Raw genomic sequence first — 20199 nt, forward strand, 5'->3', positions numbered from 1 at the left:
AGCCTTGAGGACCGCGTTTGGGAACCTCTGCTTTATAGTATTGACTTGTGAAATTTTAAGTAAATAAGGAATGGCGCGTTGCATTACAATTGTGGCATGACAGATGTCAAAGTAACACTTGTCAGGTCTGCCTGTAAGGTCAAAAACAGTAGGCTGCTCTCACTTCCCTGAGCTGGAGGAAGGTAAGCCTAAATGGGTATGCAATCGGGAAGTTGACTGCCTAAATACCGGCAGCTGGCTTCCCGACTGTCATATCCCGGCAAGGGTGAAATGCCGGGCGTCTAGATGTAGACGCCCACATTTCCCCGACGCCGGGAGCCCGGCATCCCGATCATAGTGATGCCGGGCGCCGTAAGCGGACAGCCGTGGGGGGGGGAGGGTTAGGGCTCCGGGGGGGGACTTAAGAGTTAGGCACCCCCCCGGGAGGGTTAGTCTAGGGCGAGGGAGGGTTAGGCACCCCCCAATTCCGCCTAAATGTTTTTCGTCAGTTTCAGATGAATAAAAGCAATTGCATTAAAGCAACCAAAAAACTTACCAATATATTTATTCAAAAAAGTCTATAAGAAATATTTTTGCATCCTAGTGATAACACAAATGAAATAAGCATTTTTTTTTAACTCTGGTATTTCTAATCTCATTACTACACTGTAGAACGCATAGAAGTTATGTACGAGTATAAAAGTAGTGCACATGGGAAATATGGCCATTGTCAAGATTTCACTTCATTTGATTTGGTCACACCATCTCCATCCTCCTCTTCCAGATCATCAATGTGCTCCTGCAGTTCAGGCTCATATTCTTCCTCTGGGTCAGAGTACAAGTCACTGTCTGCAGACAGCAGATAGTCCCGGGGACTGGTGCAATCCTGCACAGCCCACTTCTGTTTTTTCATTTTTCTCCTCAGCAGCTTTTGCTTCCTAATCTCTGCCAGCTGTTCTTGCTGCTGCTTTGATAGTTCAATGCCATCGGTTTCCATTTGCCTCGCCTTCATTTTCTTCTTGTAGTCAACAATTTGTTTGTTAAATTCTACATGATCAATTCCAAACACACTGGTAGTAGGAAAAGCAGACACCTCAGAGGGGGATTCACACTGCAATGTTCTAAAGTAAACAAAACAGGCAAAACAAGGTGATTGCACAGACTAAGGTTATTAATAAGGCTATTACTTGTTTCTAATGCTCTATGCTGCTATTGATCTGGTTGACAACCATTCTCAATAAACACTGCTATTCATTAGGTCACTAAGAAATAGTCATTACCTGGTTCTCATCCTATTTATCAAACATAAATGCAATTCTACCAACATACAAAGCCATTAAGAAAACTGCATCAACATAAATCTCTTTGCTCATCTCAATACCTACCAACTCGACCCGCCCACTCTGCCCAAGATTTGAACCAGGCATCAACACTCATTACCTGCTCCCAGATTACAGGACTTTTTCCCAGACTGCTCCCACCCTGTGTAATTCCCCCCAAGACTTTCCTCTAGCCGCCAAACATTGATTATCTTGCCCAAAGAGCTGAGTTTTCAAGGATGTTTCAAATTACTGACTAATCTTTTTAAACTCTCTTTAGGCTATTCTACCCAATCGGTGCCACTGTACAAACTTACATTTATTCTCCATCAATACTCAAAAACAGTCTAATCTCTGACTGGGTCACATATCCCTACTAAGCATTTTACACTGGCCTGGCTGAATCAGTATGCAATATGTAGCACCTAACCTCATGTATCAAACTCCTATTTCCCTACACATTGTAAGTTTGTGCTTTTTCCTGCCTGACAGTACCCAATCTTGTTTCATTCCTGTGTTTGTTCCCTTCTCCAGATCGCTTTGCTGTATGCTAGCACTACGTACCTGGGAACATCTCCACATCTGATTGACTTGTCATAGTTGTATCCAAAGTCTAATGTTGCCAACAATTCTTCTACCTGTGTTAAATGAATACAAAATCAGAATTTGACATTAATATATAAATCAATAGATGTGTATATTATGGAATGAATAATATGCATGGAATAACCGCAGTGTTTATAGTTAACCAATTATGTCCAGAATGCTTTTCTGCTCCCTTTTGAGCAGGTTGCCATATTTGGAAGTAGGTGCAGTTAAGTGGCAGCACTACAGATGCCGCCTCCCGTTGGCAGCAATACCCATGCCTCGTGTTGCTCCCCATCACTGCCGCAAGCGAGCGGTGAGAGCTACATCCTCTCCTCCTAGGAAAGAAAGTGTAATGCGTCTTACTCCCAGTGACCCACTGGGGAGGAGGAGCAGTCAGCAGCTTCCTAAGTAAAATGCTACTGGCTGCTTCTCCTTCATGTCACCGCCTCATGTGGGGAACTATAGGGCCATTAGAAACACTGCATTAGTGACATTTGTCTCTTAATTATTGTTTTAGGCAACCGAATAAGTTTGCTTATTGATAGCGGTGTCCCTGGTGAAGATAGTCATGCACAGGCCGATCCAGTTGGTCAGCACTTAATGCAAGTAGCAGAATCAGTTTACAATTTGGCTGAATGAAAGGAGATGGGCCAATAGGCCACAGCACATTTGTGTATATTGTAGTTTAATACACAGGATCAGTCATGTCACAGCAGCTTAAATTTAAGGTTTTTGACCTGTATTCGATACCATTTAGACATCAACTTATTTAACAACATTGCTCAAAGGTAAATATTCAAACTAAAATATAGAAACCAGATATTAACTTATCTGTCTAGGGCATTGACTTTCAACCTTCTTCAACTCGAGGCACACTACACAAGATTTTAAAGTTGCCGAGGCAAACTATCCTTTTTTTTTTACAAAATATTTTAGTATTTTTTTTTAGTATTTAATAACAAAATATCAACATATATTTACTATGCCACATTGCTCCCCACAGAAAACACCTAGGCCACATTGCTCCCTACAGAACACACCTAGGCCACATTGCTCCCTACAGAAAACACCTAGGCCACATTGCTCCCTACAGAAAACACCTAGGCCACATTGCTCCCTACAGAAAACACCTAGGCCACATTGCTCCCTACAGAAAACACCTAGGCCACATTGCTCCCTATAATAAAAAACATGGATGGCCCCCACAGAAACAAAAAAACAAACAAAAAAACATTGCTCCCCACTAAAAAATAAAACATGGCTGGCCCCCACAGATAAATATGATGACCATTGGTCAACCTAAAACTCACACCCTGCAAAGCTGTCAGCAGCGGGCGAGCGTGCGTCCAGGCAGACAGCCAGTAGAGAGAGCAGGCTGGACGGCTGGCAGAGCGGGCAGGAGGGAGAAAGGCGGCCAACGCGGCGTACGTGACCTGTGTTGTCACGCCGCCACGTCTGGGTAGGTCACTGCCTGGGCGCGTCTCGTCTCTCAAAAGAGCTCAGCCGCATCCCGAGGTGCTGTACTGTGAAATGTACCCGGCGGCTCTGACTGCCGCGGCAGACTTGCATAGCAGTTTAAAACCGCTGATCTAGGAAAAGTAAACATGTAAGCTAATACATGTCTGATTACTACGGTTTTAGTACAGATTTGAACAATTTTAGTAAGTCGCATTATCAATAGGCCATTTCAGACTAAAGTCCTATGACAACATGTATCTAGCATAGTGACTTGGCAATATTTAAAATTTTCAAGGAAACTCATTATAGAATGTGAATATTCCAGTTAATGGAAGTCCACAGTGATTAATAACATTTACCAAATTATTATTATTTACAGCATGGTCTATGGCGATAGAGGACTTAATAAAAGTGCATAAACTTCTATACGTGCACTCTGTGCCACAGAAAACACCACCCATATATTTAAAAACCACGATTGGACATTTTGAACCCTCCATCTGGGCAGCAATCATCACATTTCTGACTAATCACACGCAGGTCACATCGACAACCCCCAATTAGCTTCTGTAAGCTTATCAATATAGCAGCACCGACGTATGAAGCTGCAGTTCAATTTCTTTACTTAGAGATCATTAATAAATACAAGATAATGATGTAGAGGTGCGTTTAACACCTCCCTTCAATAGTTTGACAATGACCTCACATTACACCTTAAGGCTGTTGAGGGACTCTGGTTCTTCTCTTATCTAACTTTGTCTGTGTCTTCCTACTTACCTCTATTACTTCCTCACATCATAAAACTTCCCTTATGCCATAGTCGTCATTCCTGTCCTCACTGCCAATCATGGAAATCCCATGGGGTCGCTGCCTCTGCATGTCAGCACCTGAAATACTCTGCGACAACTTTCTACTGATTGGATAAATGTTGTTCTGTCCTCACCTACGGCATCCCGGGGAAACATGAGATGTATACTAAAGGTTGTTTGGATCCTGGTAAAAATGCACCTTAAATATATCTTGTAGATTTATTTTGAAGATAATGTATATGTTCTATTCATCCTACCTCTTGTATTTTAGCATCCTCTTTGTCTTTTAAAAACAAAATTGGTGGAACTCTTCCGAGAACCTGATGTGTTATCAAGAGATGTCTGAAAAACACAATAAAAGCTTTGAGAAATATATTTTGTGTCATAATTGACTAGGAAAATGGGAGTCCATGACGGACTAGACCACAGGTTCTCAAACTCGGTCCTCAGGACCATAAAAAGTGCATGTTTTCCAGGTCTCCTCACAAAATAAATAATTAGTTCCACCTGTGGATTTGTGTCAGTGAGTAATGACTAGACCTGTGCACCTGCTAGGTGACCTGTAAAATATGAACTGTGTAGGGTCCTGAGACCGAGTTTGAGAACCACTGGACTAGACTATACATAGTAGGACTAGTATACTGGACATGAAAAATTAACAAAACTTTTACACGTAACATTCAACATGTAAGACCTAACCAATATGTGTAGATGTATAAAACATAACTTCATAGTAGCATGTATAGGTTTAACAAGCTAGAAACAATGGGTACTGTTTATAGCAGGCCTATCAAGTATTAAGGTAGAACAGAGGGAATATGCTCGGAGTTCACAGATAAGAACTTTCAAATCCAGCATTTGTATAGACCAAAAATCCACAGTACAGACCAAAGAAATTACACAAAGATTAAATACAGCACCTAAAACGAGGAGAATATTTCTGGAGCACTTTTTCAATCTCTGCATCTGTGTCTTTGTTGCCGCTGGTTTTCCAATAAGCCCGACAGGCTGAAACATCTACTGTTACAGACACCTAAACAACAAGACATCATTTCTAGTCAAAATAATGACAGCGCAAGATTTTGCAAACAAATTTTTCTTTAAAGGGGTTGTCTACTTTTAATTAACACAGACTCAATAAAACCTTCTGTATAGTGGTAACATTCTTTATTTGGGGAGTTTTACTATACATATGGATACTATTGCAAGCAAAATAAAAAAAGTTTATTTTGCATCCCTGCAACTTTGTTTTTAACCGTTACTTCTTTAACATTTAGGGAATTATGGGTATCCGGATCTTTCACAACACAGAGACTGATCTTGTTACAGATATCGTAGTGGCAACATCACAAGAGATTCCACCTTATACCTGTATTTAAGCAATCTTTTTGGCACCTGTTTATAGTGTTCTACATTAGGATGCTGTGTGCGCAACCAAACGCTTTCAGGCACATACACGGAATTAAGGGCTCTGTCAGACAGGCTCCAGACAAGTAGAGGAGGGAGACTGATAACTGAAAGGGAGAAAGAAGAGCTTTGTCTGAAAGTGGCATCGGACGAGCTAATTAGGGCGCAGAACTACCTGTGGCAGGTGGCAAAGGATTAATAATCCAACTGTAATTTTTAGGCTCATTCACACCATTTCTGATTCCACCTCAAAAGCTGACTGCAGACCTGCTGCTTTATTGCATGGTGACCTAGGAATCTAATGGAGATCGCTGCACTGCTTGTGAAAGCGGATTAAAAAGTGCAATTAAAAACTCTGATTGGTCACTTCCCAGAGCAACACAACTAATTTCAATTACACACATACTAGTGTCAGGTAAATTATGACACCATGTTTTAACCATTAGGTTCACACACAAGTTTTAATATGGTGTCAATACAGAAAAATACATTTAATACTGTAGTCCTTCTGGGACAATGATTTTAAAAATAAAAAGATGATTGCTATTATGTCCTATGGACATTTATAAGTTTACTTTGTGCATTACTCCCTGAAGTACCAGCATATGCAGCAATGGTCTGACATTAGACATGGGCTGATACTGGAACCAATGAATGTGTATGGGGATGTGTAATAGTGTCCCAGCTCCAGTTTCATCTTAAACAAGAAGCATGGCAGACTCTGTATTACAGTAGAACAGACTATTCAGCAGGTGTGCATTGTGCTTGCAGGGACCAATACCTTTTCCTCTCGCTTAGGTGTGAGAATAAATAACACTGAAGTGATGTCTTTAAATACATGTTCCTAACAAAGAGCTCTTAATTACAATATTTAAGTGAACTAATTTGCGTTCTCTGCAGACAGTGTCATTATCTCCATTAATCTTTTATGTAACATTCACCCTAATCCTAGTAACATTGTAGAATTCCAGCAACGTAAATCCTATTTTTGTGAATTAACAAGTACATGTGGCTTCTTCTAGTAGCCTGTTTTCAAACTGTCTTTCCAGCCCCCCATCTGGCAATAAACACACATTATGCCCCCGATTCAAACAGTCATTGCTGACAGTCTAAGATGCCATTGTCCACCAGGTCATTCATCTGACGTCAGGGAAATTAAACTGCTGGTGCTAATAGAGATTCACGCTGGCGGATTTGCTGATGTCAGAGATGTGGTTGGACAGAGGAGATGCTATATAGCGCCATTGCAGGAGAAACTGAAAAATGACAGGGATGCTGCATTTGTAACTTAACGTATAGCAGGAAGGCTTGGGGTTTATATTAGAAAAAAAAAATTACATATAGGAAATAGTGAATTAAAAAAAATCAGAACTGTATAAGGAGATCATGCCATTCTGAGATCCTGGAGCTGTGTTATTGTTTATTTCTAATTGTAAAGCACTGCTGTGTATGCTGGCACTAAATAATGATTATTAATAGGAGGACTCGGTAATGGTACCATCACATCCGGCCATACAGGTATGACCAAAACCAACAATGATCTGGAATTTCCAAGCGGACAGGCTTTTTTGGTGCATGGCCAGCTTACAGTGAATTGTAGCTTACTGTTTTACGGAATGAGGGTCACAAATTATTTTGGAAGAATTTAACGTCACACAAAGACAAAATTAAAGGCGAAAAGTCGGAAAGTTTTCGCCTGTCTGACCTTCCCCCTCATTCGCCTGTTGCAGAGGCGAAATTATTCCATGCGTGTTCCCGCTTTTCGCCTAATTCAACTGCAAAACAGGCAAAAACGGAAATTGGCGAATGCAGAACAGGCAAAAAGTACTGAAAGAATTGGGGAAATCAGTCTGTACCCCAGAAAAAGATGCACTAACATAGGAAATCAATATAGATGTGTACTAATAGCCCTAATAAAGCTAATTTTGCGTACTTAAGTTGTGTAAATTGCTTCCTATTTGCGTCTTTGTTAAAGTGGTGAAGAATGGCATAAAGCAGTATTTATGGGGGAAAATAAGTAGTCCAGTCAAATTTGGGGTACCTGAAAATGGGTGCTGGCATATTTTTATGTCTCTAAAGTGAACTTTTTAAAAATGTGAAAAATCCACCTGCTGCATGCACCTGTAATCCCAAAAACACCTGACCCATCCTTGCAGCCCCCAAGAAGCCTATTTCACTAGTTTTTATGCTGTCCCCACACTTTTGACATCACCCCAAAAATGACATGTCTTTTTTGGGGTGTTCTTATCTTTTGTTTTTTTTTGCAGATTTGTCCTTTGGGGCGCTGTCCCAAGGGTTCTGAGTCGTTTCCCCACGGTTGCACCCCAAAATAAAGATTTTGCATTTCTTTTCACCTGCTATTCATTGGAGAATCTTTTTTGCCGAATTCAATGCACCGAGCTTCCGCTTAGACAAAATCGTCATGGAATTGAATTAGGTGCAAAGTTTTAGGCGATATTTTTGCCGAAAAACGCCTCTAATTGAATACGGCCCAAAGTTGTGCATTACTTTATGGCTAAATGTTATAATGAAGAATATTAATAGGCAATTCAGGGTTTTAAGAGAATGTGACTTAAACAGATGAATGTCAAATTACCTTTGAAAGTTCGATACAAAGATCAAAAACCTCTTCACTGACTTCTGATGTACCAAGCAGGCCTGTCAGTGCTTTGTACAGGATCGAGTTTAGAGCTCTAATGCGAACGTTATTTCCTCTCTTTTCTTTCTGTTGCTGTTTTATCAAGTTCATTAAACCTTGTGGCTGGTTATCCTGCAAGATAGGCATATTGTCACAAATAAATACCCAGTCCTGGATGTAAACTAAAATACTTACAAGGCACAAATATTCTCCTTAAAACTAAAGGTGCCCATCCACTAGACGGTTAAATGAAGCCATTGAACGATAACAATATCGTTATTGTTCAATCATCGTTTGCAAATAGTTAAGAAAAATGTCTAAAACGACCAGCGATGCGTGCTCCCGCTGGTCGTTTAGACAGCTATCATCGGGCAAACATGCTGGACAACCTGACAATAACGTCAGGTTCAGCCTGTTTGCAGATGATTGATGCGCAGTCGTTCAGTGTAGGCACATCACAGACTGACAAAGGACTGCACAATTACAATGTCATAATCGTGCAGTCGTTTTCATGTCTTTAAGTGGATGGGCACCTTATCACTTTAAAAAAACAAAGACAGAAAACAGGAATGTGTGCCAACCAGGACAAAAAACAAAAACAACCAATGAGCTGAATTCAATTCAGTGCGATGATGAATAGCCGTGGGAAGGAGCTACCTCAGCTATTCAATACACCGCGCTGTTTGGGCGGTTAAAGGATTCTTCTCGCAGCTGTCTGCTGGCTTAGCCCGATGCCAACAGCCGTGCGCCCGGCACTTTAGTCAGAGAATGCTGGTTACTGCGCCTTAACATCCAGGTTAAGTTGCGAGAACCGGCATTCTCTGACTTAACCAATTCCCGACAAGGCAAACAGCGCAGTGTATTGAATAGCTGCGGGAGCTCCCTCCCACGTCTATTCATCATTGCACTGAATTTAATTCGGCCCATTGAGACCTCGGACATGCTACTTAAAGCCCCAATTCACTTGAACGGAAATCTAAAATGCCAATGAAAGCAAATTTTTTTTTTTTTTTTTTTTAAATAACACCAGGTACTAGCATGGAGAATGAGAACCAATATAAGATAGCATAGTTCCTGGTCTTAAGGGATTGAGAAAGTTACAACCTCAACTACAACATGCACAATATACAAACAGAACACATGCAACATTTGTAAAATTGTATATTTGCATATCAGCTGTAACTTGAAAGCCACGTGGGCATTTTGTTAGCCAGAAATAAGGTCTAAACGTGTCCCAGAGAAGAAAATTGGAAATAAAATACATACTGGGGGATATGTATGAACCACCGAAGCAGCTCCAGCGCACATTGTGCGCTGATACCGATTCTACCCCATGTATGAGTGGGGGTCTGGGCGGTAAATGCCCGGGGCGCTATGCGCCCATGTCATTATAGGCGCTGCTATCTACAAGATAGCAGCTCCGATAGCCTGGGCTATGTACGAACGGTCAGTTCGCCTGACCGTTCCGCTAGCTGCAGCTGTTGCCATCGACAGCTACAGTCTGGCGAAACCCTATCCCCACAGCAGGGACAGCGCTGTTCCTGCTGCGGGGGCTTCCGGCTTCAGGGCTGCACATGGGATCTCACGATACTTGCTCAGTGGAGCCAGCCAGGACAGAGACAGTACTAGGCTGATGCGCTGTGTACTCAGGCAGGGATCGCCCCTGCTCCGGCCGATGACATGTTAATACATCTCATCATTAGTGCTTTCTGCTTCGTCTCGGTAAAGAGGCGAAGTAGGAAGCGTTATAGCGGTACGTTATAATACCTCCCCCATAGAGGATTTACTGATAGGTAACATTATTTTAACAGACTGTCCCAATTTCTATATTATTCTGAGCGATATAAAGTAAGGCTATAAAGCACAGTTTAGAGACTAGTCTGTTTATATGAAACGGTTTTAAAAAAACAAAAACACACTTAGTGGAACTGCTCCCAAAGTTAGAGTGGTACCTGTATAACAATACTAGCTGGGATACCCAGTGTTGCCCAGGTTGAAGCCTGGACCCTGAAGTACACCTGCTGCCTTTATTTGTTTACACTGTCCTCTCCTAAAGCCCCATTCCATTGATCCTGAAGAGAACCACACAGTTTGCTAACATGCATGCAATCAGTGGCGTAACTACTATGGGTGCAAATGGTGCAGCTGCTATGGTGCCCGAGCTGCCTCTGTGGCCTGCTGCTCTCCCTGCAACCAATCACGTACACAAGGTGGGTCAGTCCAGTCAAGGCCGCTGAGGGGGGCTCGGGTGTCAGTCGATTGCACTGTCTCTCCATGTCTGCCAGCTACAATCAGAGCTTGCTTACCAGCAGCCAATCAGCAGAGGCAGCGGCTCCTGATTGGCTGCCGGTCTGCGAGCTCCATTTGGCTTGCAATCGACACCATATTCAAATTGCTCCAGTGTCTGTCCACGTCTGCCGCTGCCTGCCATAATTATGTGGTGGCCCAGCACCATATCCACACTTGGGGAGGCGAGTTGCTGGGGGGGGGGGGGGGACATAATGTGTAAGGGGCAGTACTGTGTGGCATTATAGTATGTGTGCCTTAATGTGTTATATGGGGTACTACTACTATGTGGCATAATCTGTAAAGGGCATTACTGTGTGGCATAATGTATAAGGGGCACTACTACTGCATGGCATAATGTGTATAAGGGTTACTACTGTGTGGCATAACTTGAATGAACTGAGGGCCTGATTCAGACGCGCTCGCAAGCGGGTCGATGGTGGCCCAGTGCGGAGCCGGCTCCATCGTGCGCATGCGCGAGACCCGGATAGCGACGGGCAAACAGTCGATCCGGGTCTTGTACCAAAGGGGGCGTGCTGTCGATGTTGAGTGACAGCACACCCCCTTTGGTGGGCGGGACGGGGGCATGGCTGCCCAGACGGAGGCGTTCCCATGGGAACGCCTACCGTCTGGGGCCGGCCCCACTGACATCACAAGTGATAACAGTGGGAGAGCTTTCGGCTCTGTTTGAGCTGAAAGCTCTCTGGGGCTTGCGGCAACGAGACCCTACCACAAGGGTCTCGTCGCAAGCCCGATGGTCGCGATGGTCTTGACCATCATCATGGCCGTTCGCTATAGCTGTGGGTGGTCACCCACAGCTATGCGAGCGGCCAGGAGGCTGCTCTAAAAAACAAGAAGGCCGGCCCTGATTCAGAGCGAGCGCTCTGTCAGAGCATCCGGCTCTGAATCAGGGCCTCTGTGTGGGGGCAAATGTATGGTTTTTTTTTACCTCTGGGAAAACTCCTTTTAAGATCTTGCTATGTGGTCCACAAAGTTTTATATGGTCACTTTAAAAGGACTAACTGGATTTAATATGAACGTGCATGAGTCAAAGTTTGACAAGGATAGTTTTGTAGCTTTCACACAGGTTTTTGGCAGACTGCCACTTTTCCACTGGAAGAGTATAAATCCCTTCACTGGCCGTACCTGGAAGTGACGTGAGTGAGGGAGGAAGTGGAGGTTTCTGCCCACACTTTCCACGAAAATAAAAAAGTTGGCCCCTTGCGGGCTTGGTGGCTCGCCACATGTTTATATTCCCCCTCTATGCCCACTTGGATGGTAGGGAATGACGTTGGACACTGGCAGATGACGTCATCGTACAGAAATGGAAGGGGATCTCTCTCTTCCCATTTTTAACTGGAGCCAGCCCTGAAAGAGTGTCCCCATTTGCATGCGTCAAAGTCTAACAATTGCTGAGACTGAGGTTAAATAGGATACTTTTGTAGCTTTCACACAGGTTTTTGACAGACTGCCAATTTCCACTGAAGCCAGCCCCGAAACCTGTGTAATTTAAGAATATCCCCATGTTTAGGGACTGTGTGGCCCTGACGAGGACGAAAACCTAATCCTGGTCAAAAAACATAAACATGACAAATTTTGTGGAGCTAGGTCCAAAACACTGGCGTGCATAAAGGACAAGCAGACAGACAGTCACACACGATTTCTTGCATAAAATATAAATACACAAGGATATGTACAACAAAGACCTATTTGAAAAGTTTATTGGTCACATGAATGTAAATTGGCAAACCAACTATTTATACTAATACTTACTGGCCTAGAATAACATGGATTGTCATACCAAAGTTTCTTTCTGTAGAAATAAATATAAACATACATGTTGAAATATTTAATAAACTACACAGTGCACAATGGAGGCTCTCTACCAAACGACACAGGGACTCCCCGCCCTATGACACCAGTCAATCTGCTATGGACCCAGAGGCGTCACTAAGGGGGAATCATGCAGGGCGTGTGCCCCGGGCACCATCTGAACGGTGGTGCGGGGGGCGCCGCCGGACATGTTCCAGGACATTGAGGTCAGTGTTCGGTCAGCACTACACACAGTAACAAACACACAGCCTCCAGCTGTGTGTGTTTTAATTAGCAGCAGGACCGATGCTAAGCTTCCATGCGCCGTCCTGTGCTGCATGGCCGCGCCCCTTCCCCTGAGCGCTTACCCAATAGCGCTAGCGGGAGGGTAGAGGGCGGGCCCAGGCAAAGAGCAGGGCTGCGCTACGGGCGACGGACCTCCTAGTTTGTGCTTAGAGCCAGCGCCCGGGGGGGGGGGGGGGGTAGACTACTGGGGGCACTATAAAAAGGGCACTGTATAGAGGGGACTACTACTGGGGGCACTATATAAGGGGCTAACTACAGAGGGCACTATATAAGGGGCTTACTACAGAGGGCACTGCAAAGGGAGAACCACTACAGGGGGTACTGCATATGGGGGATCACTACTGGGGGTCTACATAAGTGGCACCACTACTGGGGGCACTGTATAAGGGGAACTAATGGTGGGCTGCATAAGGGGGCACTGTATAAGTGGCACTACTGGGGGCATTGCATACTGGGGGTACTGTACAAGGGGCACTACTGGAGGCCTGCATAAGGGGAACCCGTATAAAGGGCACTACATTAAGGTGCATATGGAAAGAAATGTTCCCAGTGACAAGAAAGGGGTGTGGGTCATGTATACACGTCCCATTTTTCAGTGACCACACCCACTTTCACCACACGCACCTATGGCGCACTCCATATTTCAATTTGCCCTGGGCTCCAAATACCCTAGTTTCACTACTGTATGGACCCAATGGCACCGGTCTACTGGATATGGACCAAATGACACCAGGCAGGCGTCTTCCTACTTGGGTTGCCACTTCATCCATTTAATAAGGAACAGGTGACTACACAGATTCTGTCACTGGTTGACTTTAAATCTCCATTTCACCTGGTTTTAATCAGTCACAGAATCTGTGTAATTCAGATCTGTCCTTTATTATACGGATGATCTGGCAACCTTCCCTACCCAATGCCACCAGAGAGGTCTCTCCCTACCTACTCTATGACACCAAGCAGCCGGCTCCCTATTCAATTACACCCGACCCTATGACACCCTACACACAGACTGTGGATAGTCGGCTCACTTGGATTTGGTGGAGAACTTGTGCAGCATACTCTTGGCAGGCAGTGCTGGGGAGATGTGCACACATCTTCGGTGTTGGAGGGTGGGTGCTGCGCCTGTTGAGATGGAGGCACGGGAGAGAGGACACGATACCCTCGAAAAAAAAAGAAAATCCCGCCAGATAACAGGGCGGTAGAATTCCTGCAAAACTGCAAAGGACGTCGCCATGTTTCTTCTTCCACGGCACGCCGGTACATGAAACCAAATAAATCTGTAGATCTGCGAGCAGCTGCCCGGACTATCCAGACCTTACCAGAAGAAATAACTGCAGGTGTGCCGTCAACCAGCAGATGGCAGCCGGGAGCCTCCGCACAATGGTATTTGTGATACGGCAGCTACAGAGCAGTTCTACAGATGCAGACAACCTCTACACCAGTGCTCGATAAGTACACAGCACGATAAACGACCAGCCACTCAGCTCCTAACTGACATGTCACAGGCTGTTTGAAAAATGACAGTTGGGAGCTGATTGGTTGGTCGTTTATCACTCTCCACTTTATCACTTCCCAGAGCTTCATACATATGCCCCATTGACACATATGGTGCATTGTTGCAGTATATTTTAGTGTATAATAACTATGTTTTTACATTTCAGCATAAAGTTAAACATATTTCACGAGTATTAAGTTGAATGTACTGGCCGCAGCATGCTCACTGGAGTTTGTTGATATTCAGAATGTCAATGATTTTCAACCAATGGTTTAAAACCATCAACTATCAATGTGACATCACAAGTTATGGCTAGACTTAAGGAGCGTACACACTAGACGATATGCTCCCTGAGCGATATCATCTAGTGTGTCCTCGGCAGGGTGTGCTTAATGTCGTTCATGACATTGAGCACACCCGATGAACGATATTATTAATGATATCGTTCAGCGCCGGGCTCCCTCCCCATTCCCCAACTTGCAGCAACCTGACAACATCGTTATCGTCGTCGTTATCGTTCATCGTTTTGATGTTAAAAATGGACGATAAAGTGGACGATTTAACAATATCGTTATCGTTCAGTCGTCCACTTTAATCGCCTAGTGTGTACGCAGCTATAGAGCCATATTCTATCCTTTAGCTGGCAAAAAAGGTGCAGAATTGGGGATTAGGGGTGCAGGTTTTAAAAAAATAGTCTACACCCCTGGGAATGGCCTCTAAAAATGGTCTATGTAAAAAAAAGTTTTAAACAAAATCGGGACACCCCAAAAAAATTAGTTGAATTTTGGGGGGGAAAAAAATAAATATATGGGGAACAAGTTTAAAACAAAATGTATTCAGGGGGGGTTCCCAAGTATGCGGCAGGTGTTTTAAAGAATGCGGGTGGTAGCGGCAGATGCATTTTAAAAAATGCACCTTAGGGACTTAAAAATATGCTTGCACCCATTTTCATGTACCCCAAATTTGATACACCTAGTTTAAAAAAAAAAAAAAAGCTAAGTGCTCTTCTTCACCCCTTCTTCCAAGGCGGAAAAAAAACACCTGCCGCGGCTATTTAAAAACCGTACTTACCTTCCGCAGGCCAAAACGGGGGTACCCATAATGATCCCCCATGTCAGGACATCATTAGGGGGGTCCCTGGATGCTTTCCCGAAAATTCCAGAATTTTTCCCGATACTTACCTGTCCGCCAGGTCCCGTTTTCGCAGCTTTGAAATTGAATACGGGGATAAAGCGGGCGCGCGCCCCATACTATATCCCCGTCAAACCTCCAATATGGAGCAAAAAGTCCAGCACGGACTTTTCTCTCACATATTGAATACCCCCCTATGAATGAAAGGAAGGCTTGCCTGCTTGTCCGGGGAGCCGGGAGCGCCTGATTTTTGGTAGGCTCCCGGCCAAATCAGGAGAGTAGGCAAGTGTGATCTCAAACCCAAATAGTGCCTGTTAGATTTGGTAAAGTTTCTTTTTTTTATTTCTTTATTTTAATTTCATATGGCGTAATTCAGAGATTTATGTAAATCCGATATTTACTGACAGGGCTATTTTTCTGGAAAAATAGGTTCAGGAACTGGGGGTGGAGATACTGGGGGTGGTGCTATAGAAAAACAATGATATATATTATATATACACACATATATATTATATATACATATATATAGTATTTAGAATTAAAGGCACTCAAAGGTGACTTTAAAATATATCTTATGGAGAATACATTTTGGCCCAGGACATAACTTCATAGTTAATGGAAGATTCAGGAACTGAGGAGCTGATTCAGAGCCGCTCGCTACATGCCAACGCTCGCACGATGTGTATGCAAATTGCGTGGGCAGGGCAATCGCACAGTAATGCATTAGAACGCCCAGTATTTCTTAGAGAGCGATCACATAGTGTATGCAGACTCCCACCAGCCTGTCTTAAGACGCCCACTTGTGCACTTCATGTCCAGGAAGTGTATGCAAACATCGGTACATCGGGTAACATCGGATGTGATCGCAGCGCTTGAGGTTGACCATACCCTGCCGCAAGCACTGCGAGCACTTCAGTGTGAAAACAAGCCACGTGACGTGTACTATGATGCTGTCTTATAATTATGCATGCCTCTAAAACGCTGTTGAGATGCTCAGGCACGCCTGTATTTGCACCTCCACTCCCCCGTTTTACATGGTCAGCCCCTAACACCACCCACAAACGGCTTCTCCTGTCACTCACTGTGCTGGGATGTCTATGCGCAGCGAGCGAATGCAATGTGAACTCTCCCTAAGGTATGTGCACGCGTACTGTGATGCATATGCATTAGGGATGTGCAGGCTCGGATAGGTTCGAGTTTGCACGCTGAGTTCGGATTTTTCAGTTTTTTTGGAGGGAAAAATCCGAACTCAGCGTGCAAACTCGAACCTATCCGAGCCTGCACATCCCTAATATGCATGCGCACAATACATACACAATGCATACCATCGGCAGCAGCAAGCGTTTGCATCTTAGCGAGCGGGTCTGAATGAGCTCCTGAGTTCCTGCTGAAAAATAGTACTGTTTACTGAAATCTCCAATGTTTAAAGGGCCTGATTCAGGCGCAAGCCCCGGAGCTTGATCAACAGCCACCCCTTTTGTAGGCGTGGCGGGGGAGTGGCTTCACTAACAGAGGCGTTCCCAAGCGTATGCCTGCCGTTTGTGGGCAGCCCCACTGACATCACCAGTGATGTCAGTGGGAGAGCTTTCGGGTCTATTAGAGCCAGAAGCTCCCTGAGGCTTGCGGCTACGAGACCCTACCACAAGGGTCTCGTCGCAAGTCCGGCTCTGAATCAGGCCAAGGATCTGTGTATGCACAGGAGCCGCACTACATATGTGCAGATCTGGACCTGTTACTACGGTCGCAGTGCCTCAAAAGCTTCAGCTTAATTGACATGCTGGTGGTGTTTGAGGGCGGCAACGGGGAGGGTTCCAGAAAACGGAATGGGGGGACAGCCCTAATTTCTGGGCATGCCGGAGTCAGTCGCTGCATACTTGGACACAGCTTCACTGGCCCCAGCAGCATGATTTTGCTGGACTTCCTGAGTAACCTGAGGGTTTCTCAGATGTCCGATGTTCACACAGAGAATCTGATGCTGCATCTTTGGACACAGCCATCTAAGACGCCTCCTGCAACTTTTGCATAGTTTAGCAGAGACACTGCATACAAAAATGCAGCGGCTGTGCCACTAGCATAAGTTTATGAATTAGGCCTATAGTCAGCCACTTTTTTATTTTCCATTTAGGATCACCTGCCAGGAACTGCCAGCCTCCAATGTCTACCCCTATGTGTCTGACACTCACAGTACTGCCTTGCAGTGCCTTCCAGCCTCTCAATTCCATTTGCAGCTCACTTGCTCCACGCTCTCTCGAGCAGCAGGACTTTGGTCAGTCTCATCTAGGATACCAGGAGCTGCCAGGATTTGAAGTCTTTATGAGCAATTGCTGCAGTCATTGCAGACAGGTTTTTGGCAGATTACTGGACTGTGTGGAGTCTGTGTGGGTTGTAGACCTAAACGGAATTGTACAGTACTATTCTGATGCTCATATTTTTGTACCAGGGGCAACGAGAGTGGGGGAAGCGGGTACTACTTACCGAGAACAGGGCCGGTTGGAGGGGCCCGGGTCAGAGACTGCTGCCACATGAAAAATGATCCTCTCTGCCCACTACTGTTGTGACCACGTCTGAATAGAAGCGCAGCAGCACATAGGGCAATAAGAGAGAGGAGACTGCTGTGGCTGCGCTGCTATACAGACGTGGCCACAGCTGTAGTGGGCAGAAAGGATAATTGTTGGAACTCCCCTGTGCCAACCAAATACTATTTTGTTACAGGTTTTTGGGGAGGGGGCGTGACCATGTCTCCCACATACACCCCTTCCCATTACCAGAGCCCGTCAGAGCTCTCGATGGCACTGTCATGTACTGCACCTCAATTTATCTGTACAGACCACAAAACACAATAAAAATTATTTTGTATTTTATTTATTTAAATTTCTACATCAGGGTCCATAGGGTATCCACAGGATACCTTGGGGTATAGGTGATGACGTCAGGCATCGGGCACCATAGAGTTAAGTTTTCAGCCTCCCAGGATGCATCAGGGTCCCCTCCTATACCCCGCCCCCGAGCCAAGGCATCTCAGTTTCGTTGGTGTCCGGCTCGGAGTCGGAGCACATGTCTAGAGGGGGGCTTAAAGCCCCTGAAGTTCTCTTCAAAATTCGGCAGCTGTGGCTGCACATCTGGGAGTACAGCATGGACAGTCAGTACTGACGTCCATGTGGTCTCCCCTTCACCCCGCCGATACCAGAACGCCGGTACTGATCCGGGGATGCTGGTAAGTATCTGGGGTCACGGCTAGCGGTGACCCCAGATGCTTCGGACCGTGGCCGGATCCAAGGGGGACAGGTAAGCAGCGGGGTCCCGCGGTGGGTCCCCGCTGAGCACACGGTACAGAAGTCCCCAGGCAGGGGGCTCCCTGGGGACTGGCTGCACGTGGAGCCAGGCAAACAGCCTGCGCTTCCACTATACCCCAGGGACAGCGGGCCGCGGCCGAGCGGCAAGCACTACGGCTTCCCGGGGGTTAATTGCATGCCAGGGGTTAATTGCACGCCTTCCCTGTTAACAGCCGGCGTCTCCCCTGCTGCACACGGTCCTCTCTGCACAGCTGCCGATTGGTCTTGTGGCAGCGCTCCTCCTCCAGGCCGACCCTCTCTCTGCTCCTCGGTGGCCATCTTTGTAGGGTGGTGAATGCTGCTGGAAGCTGAGTGCGGCATCGTGATCTGGGTCCCCCCTGCATACCTCTCCTCCGATTACAGGTCAGTGTATGCAGTGCTGTGTCCTACCAGACTCTGTGTCTGTGTAGTTGAAATCAGCGCTGATAGTGCAGGGAATTGATTTTCTGCATTGTATGTGACTACTGCTAGCGCTGCTGCCTGTACTTTCATTTTCTACTGTCAGCCATTTTTCTGTCCCTGCTCTTACTCTGCTAAAACCCTTGCGGTGAGGTGATTGCAGGGTGTTTCTCCCACTATCCTAATAAGTATCAGTGAGAGGGGTCACATACTTTCCATCATGTCTGAGAGTGATTTTCCTCTCCAGCTTAAGTGTACTAAGTGCAATGTACCTATAGCGGAGGGGGAGGGTAACACGGAGGGGCTATGTCGGCAGTGTTATTTATTGGTGCGGCCAATTACTGTCACGGCTCCGGTACAGGAACCTCCCTGGGCTTGTTTCGCTAAGGCGCTTACAACCCTAGTGGGCCAGTTAGCTCCTCCACCTGCGTTTTCCCAGGTGGGATTGTCCCAGCAGTCAGTGGTGTCGTCACCCATGCAAGGTTTCCCGAGACAACTGATGGTACCCCACAGTCTCCTTATTTCCCCTCCCCAGGTCTCTCAGGAGCCTGCATGGGTTAATTCACTGACAAGTTCTGTACAGCATTTGTCGGACGTGTTACAAGGGGAGTCTGTGTTGCGGCCACATAAGCGGCCGGTGGCGTCTCTGTCTGCTCCTTATGAGGATGACGACGTGACGTCCAATGATGGGGAAATTCTGGATGTATCTGACCAAGAACCTCTCCGTACTAAAGAGTCGGACGCTAAGTCCAAGGTTTATATTCCTGGCCTTATTCGGGCAGTCCGTACAGCTTTAGTTATTGAGGATGACGATCCTCCGGTGTCCAAGTCCAAATATGCCTTTTTTAAAGATATTAAGGGTGACGCCACGGTGTTTCCTCTTTTGGGTCAGTTAGTAGACCATTTAGAGGAGGCGTGGAAACACCCTGGTAAACGGTATCAGCCTCTTATAGTTTGGAGGCGTCTGTCACAATCCTGGCTAGTTTTTTCCTTTTGTGACTTACCTCTGCCAGCTGCTCCATGGATCCGTGGGCCTGATTCAGAGCCGGACGCTCTGACCAGAGCGCTCGCTCTGAATCAGGACCCTCCTACCTAAACTTGGAGCGGCCTCTTGGATGCTCGCATAGCTGTGGGTTACCACCCACAGCTTATGCGAGCGTCCATGATGATGGTCGCGATGGTCAAGACCATCGCGACCATCGGGCTTGCGACGAGACCCTGCGGTAGGGTCTCGCTGCCG

The 20199-nt window shown here is 45.6% G+C and overlaps 1 protein-coding gene across 5 annotated transcripts in view; it reads right to left on the reverse strand.

Annotated features, from left to right (window-relative positions):
* Positions 1-520: 520 nt before the first annotated feature.
* Positions 521-20199, reverse strand: part of RBFA (ribosome binding factor A) — a 69164-nt gene continuing 49485 nt past the window's right edge. For 2 of the 5 annotated variants that reach the window (XM_088475889.1, XM_088475888.1), the window contains exons 2-7: positions 12258-12297; positions 8157-8330; positions 5074-5186; positions 4411-4495; positions 1863-1936; positions 521-1100 (exon numbers count right to left, since the gene is read on the reverse strand). In XM_088475889.1, coding sequence (XP_088332015.1) covers positions 710-1100; positions 1863-1936; positions 4411-4495; positions 5074-5186; positions 8157-8309 — 816 coding nt within the window. In that variant the 5' untranslated portion in view covers positions 8310-8330; positions 12258-12297 and the 3' untranslated portion in view covers positions 521-709. Of the gene's footprint in view, positions 1101-1862; positions 1937-4410; positions 4496-5073; positions 5187-8156; positions 8331-12257; positions 12298-13630; positions 13965-20199 lie in introns of those variants that run through there. The other 3 variants (XM_088475887.1, XM_088475890.1, XM_088475886.1) reach the window with 2 other exon arrangements.

Source organism: Taudactylus pleione, unplaced genomic scaffold, assembly GCF_031769625.1.
Source record: "Taudactylus pleione unplaced genomic scaffold, aTauple2 ptg000179l, whole genome shotgun sequence".
Lineage (NCBI taxonomy): Eukaryota > Metazoa > Chordata > Amphibia > Anura > Myobatrachidae > Taudactylus > Taudactylus pleione.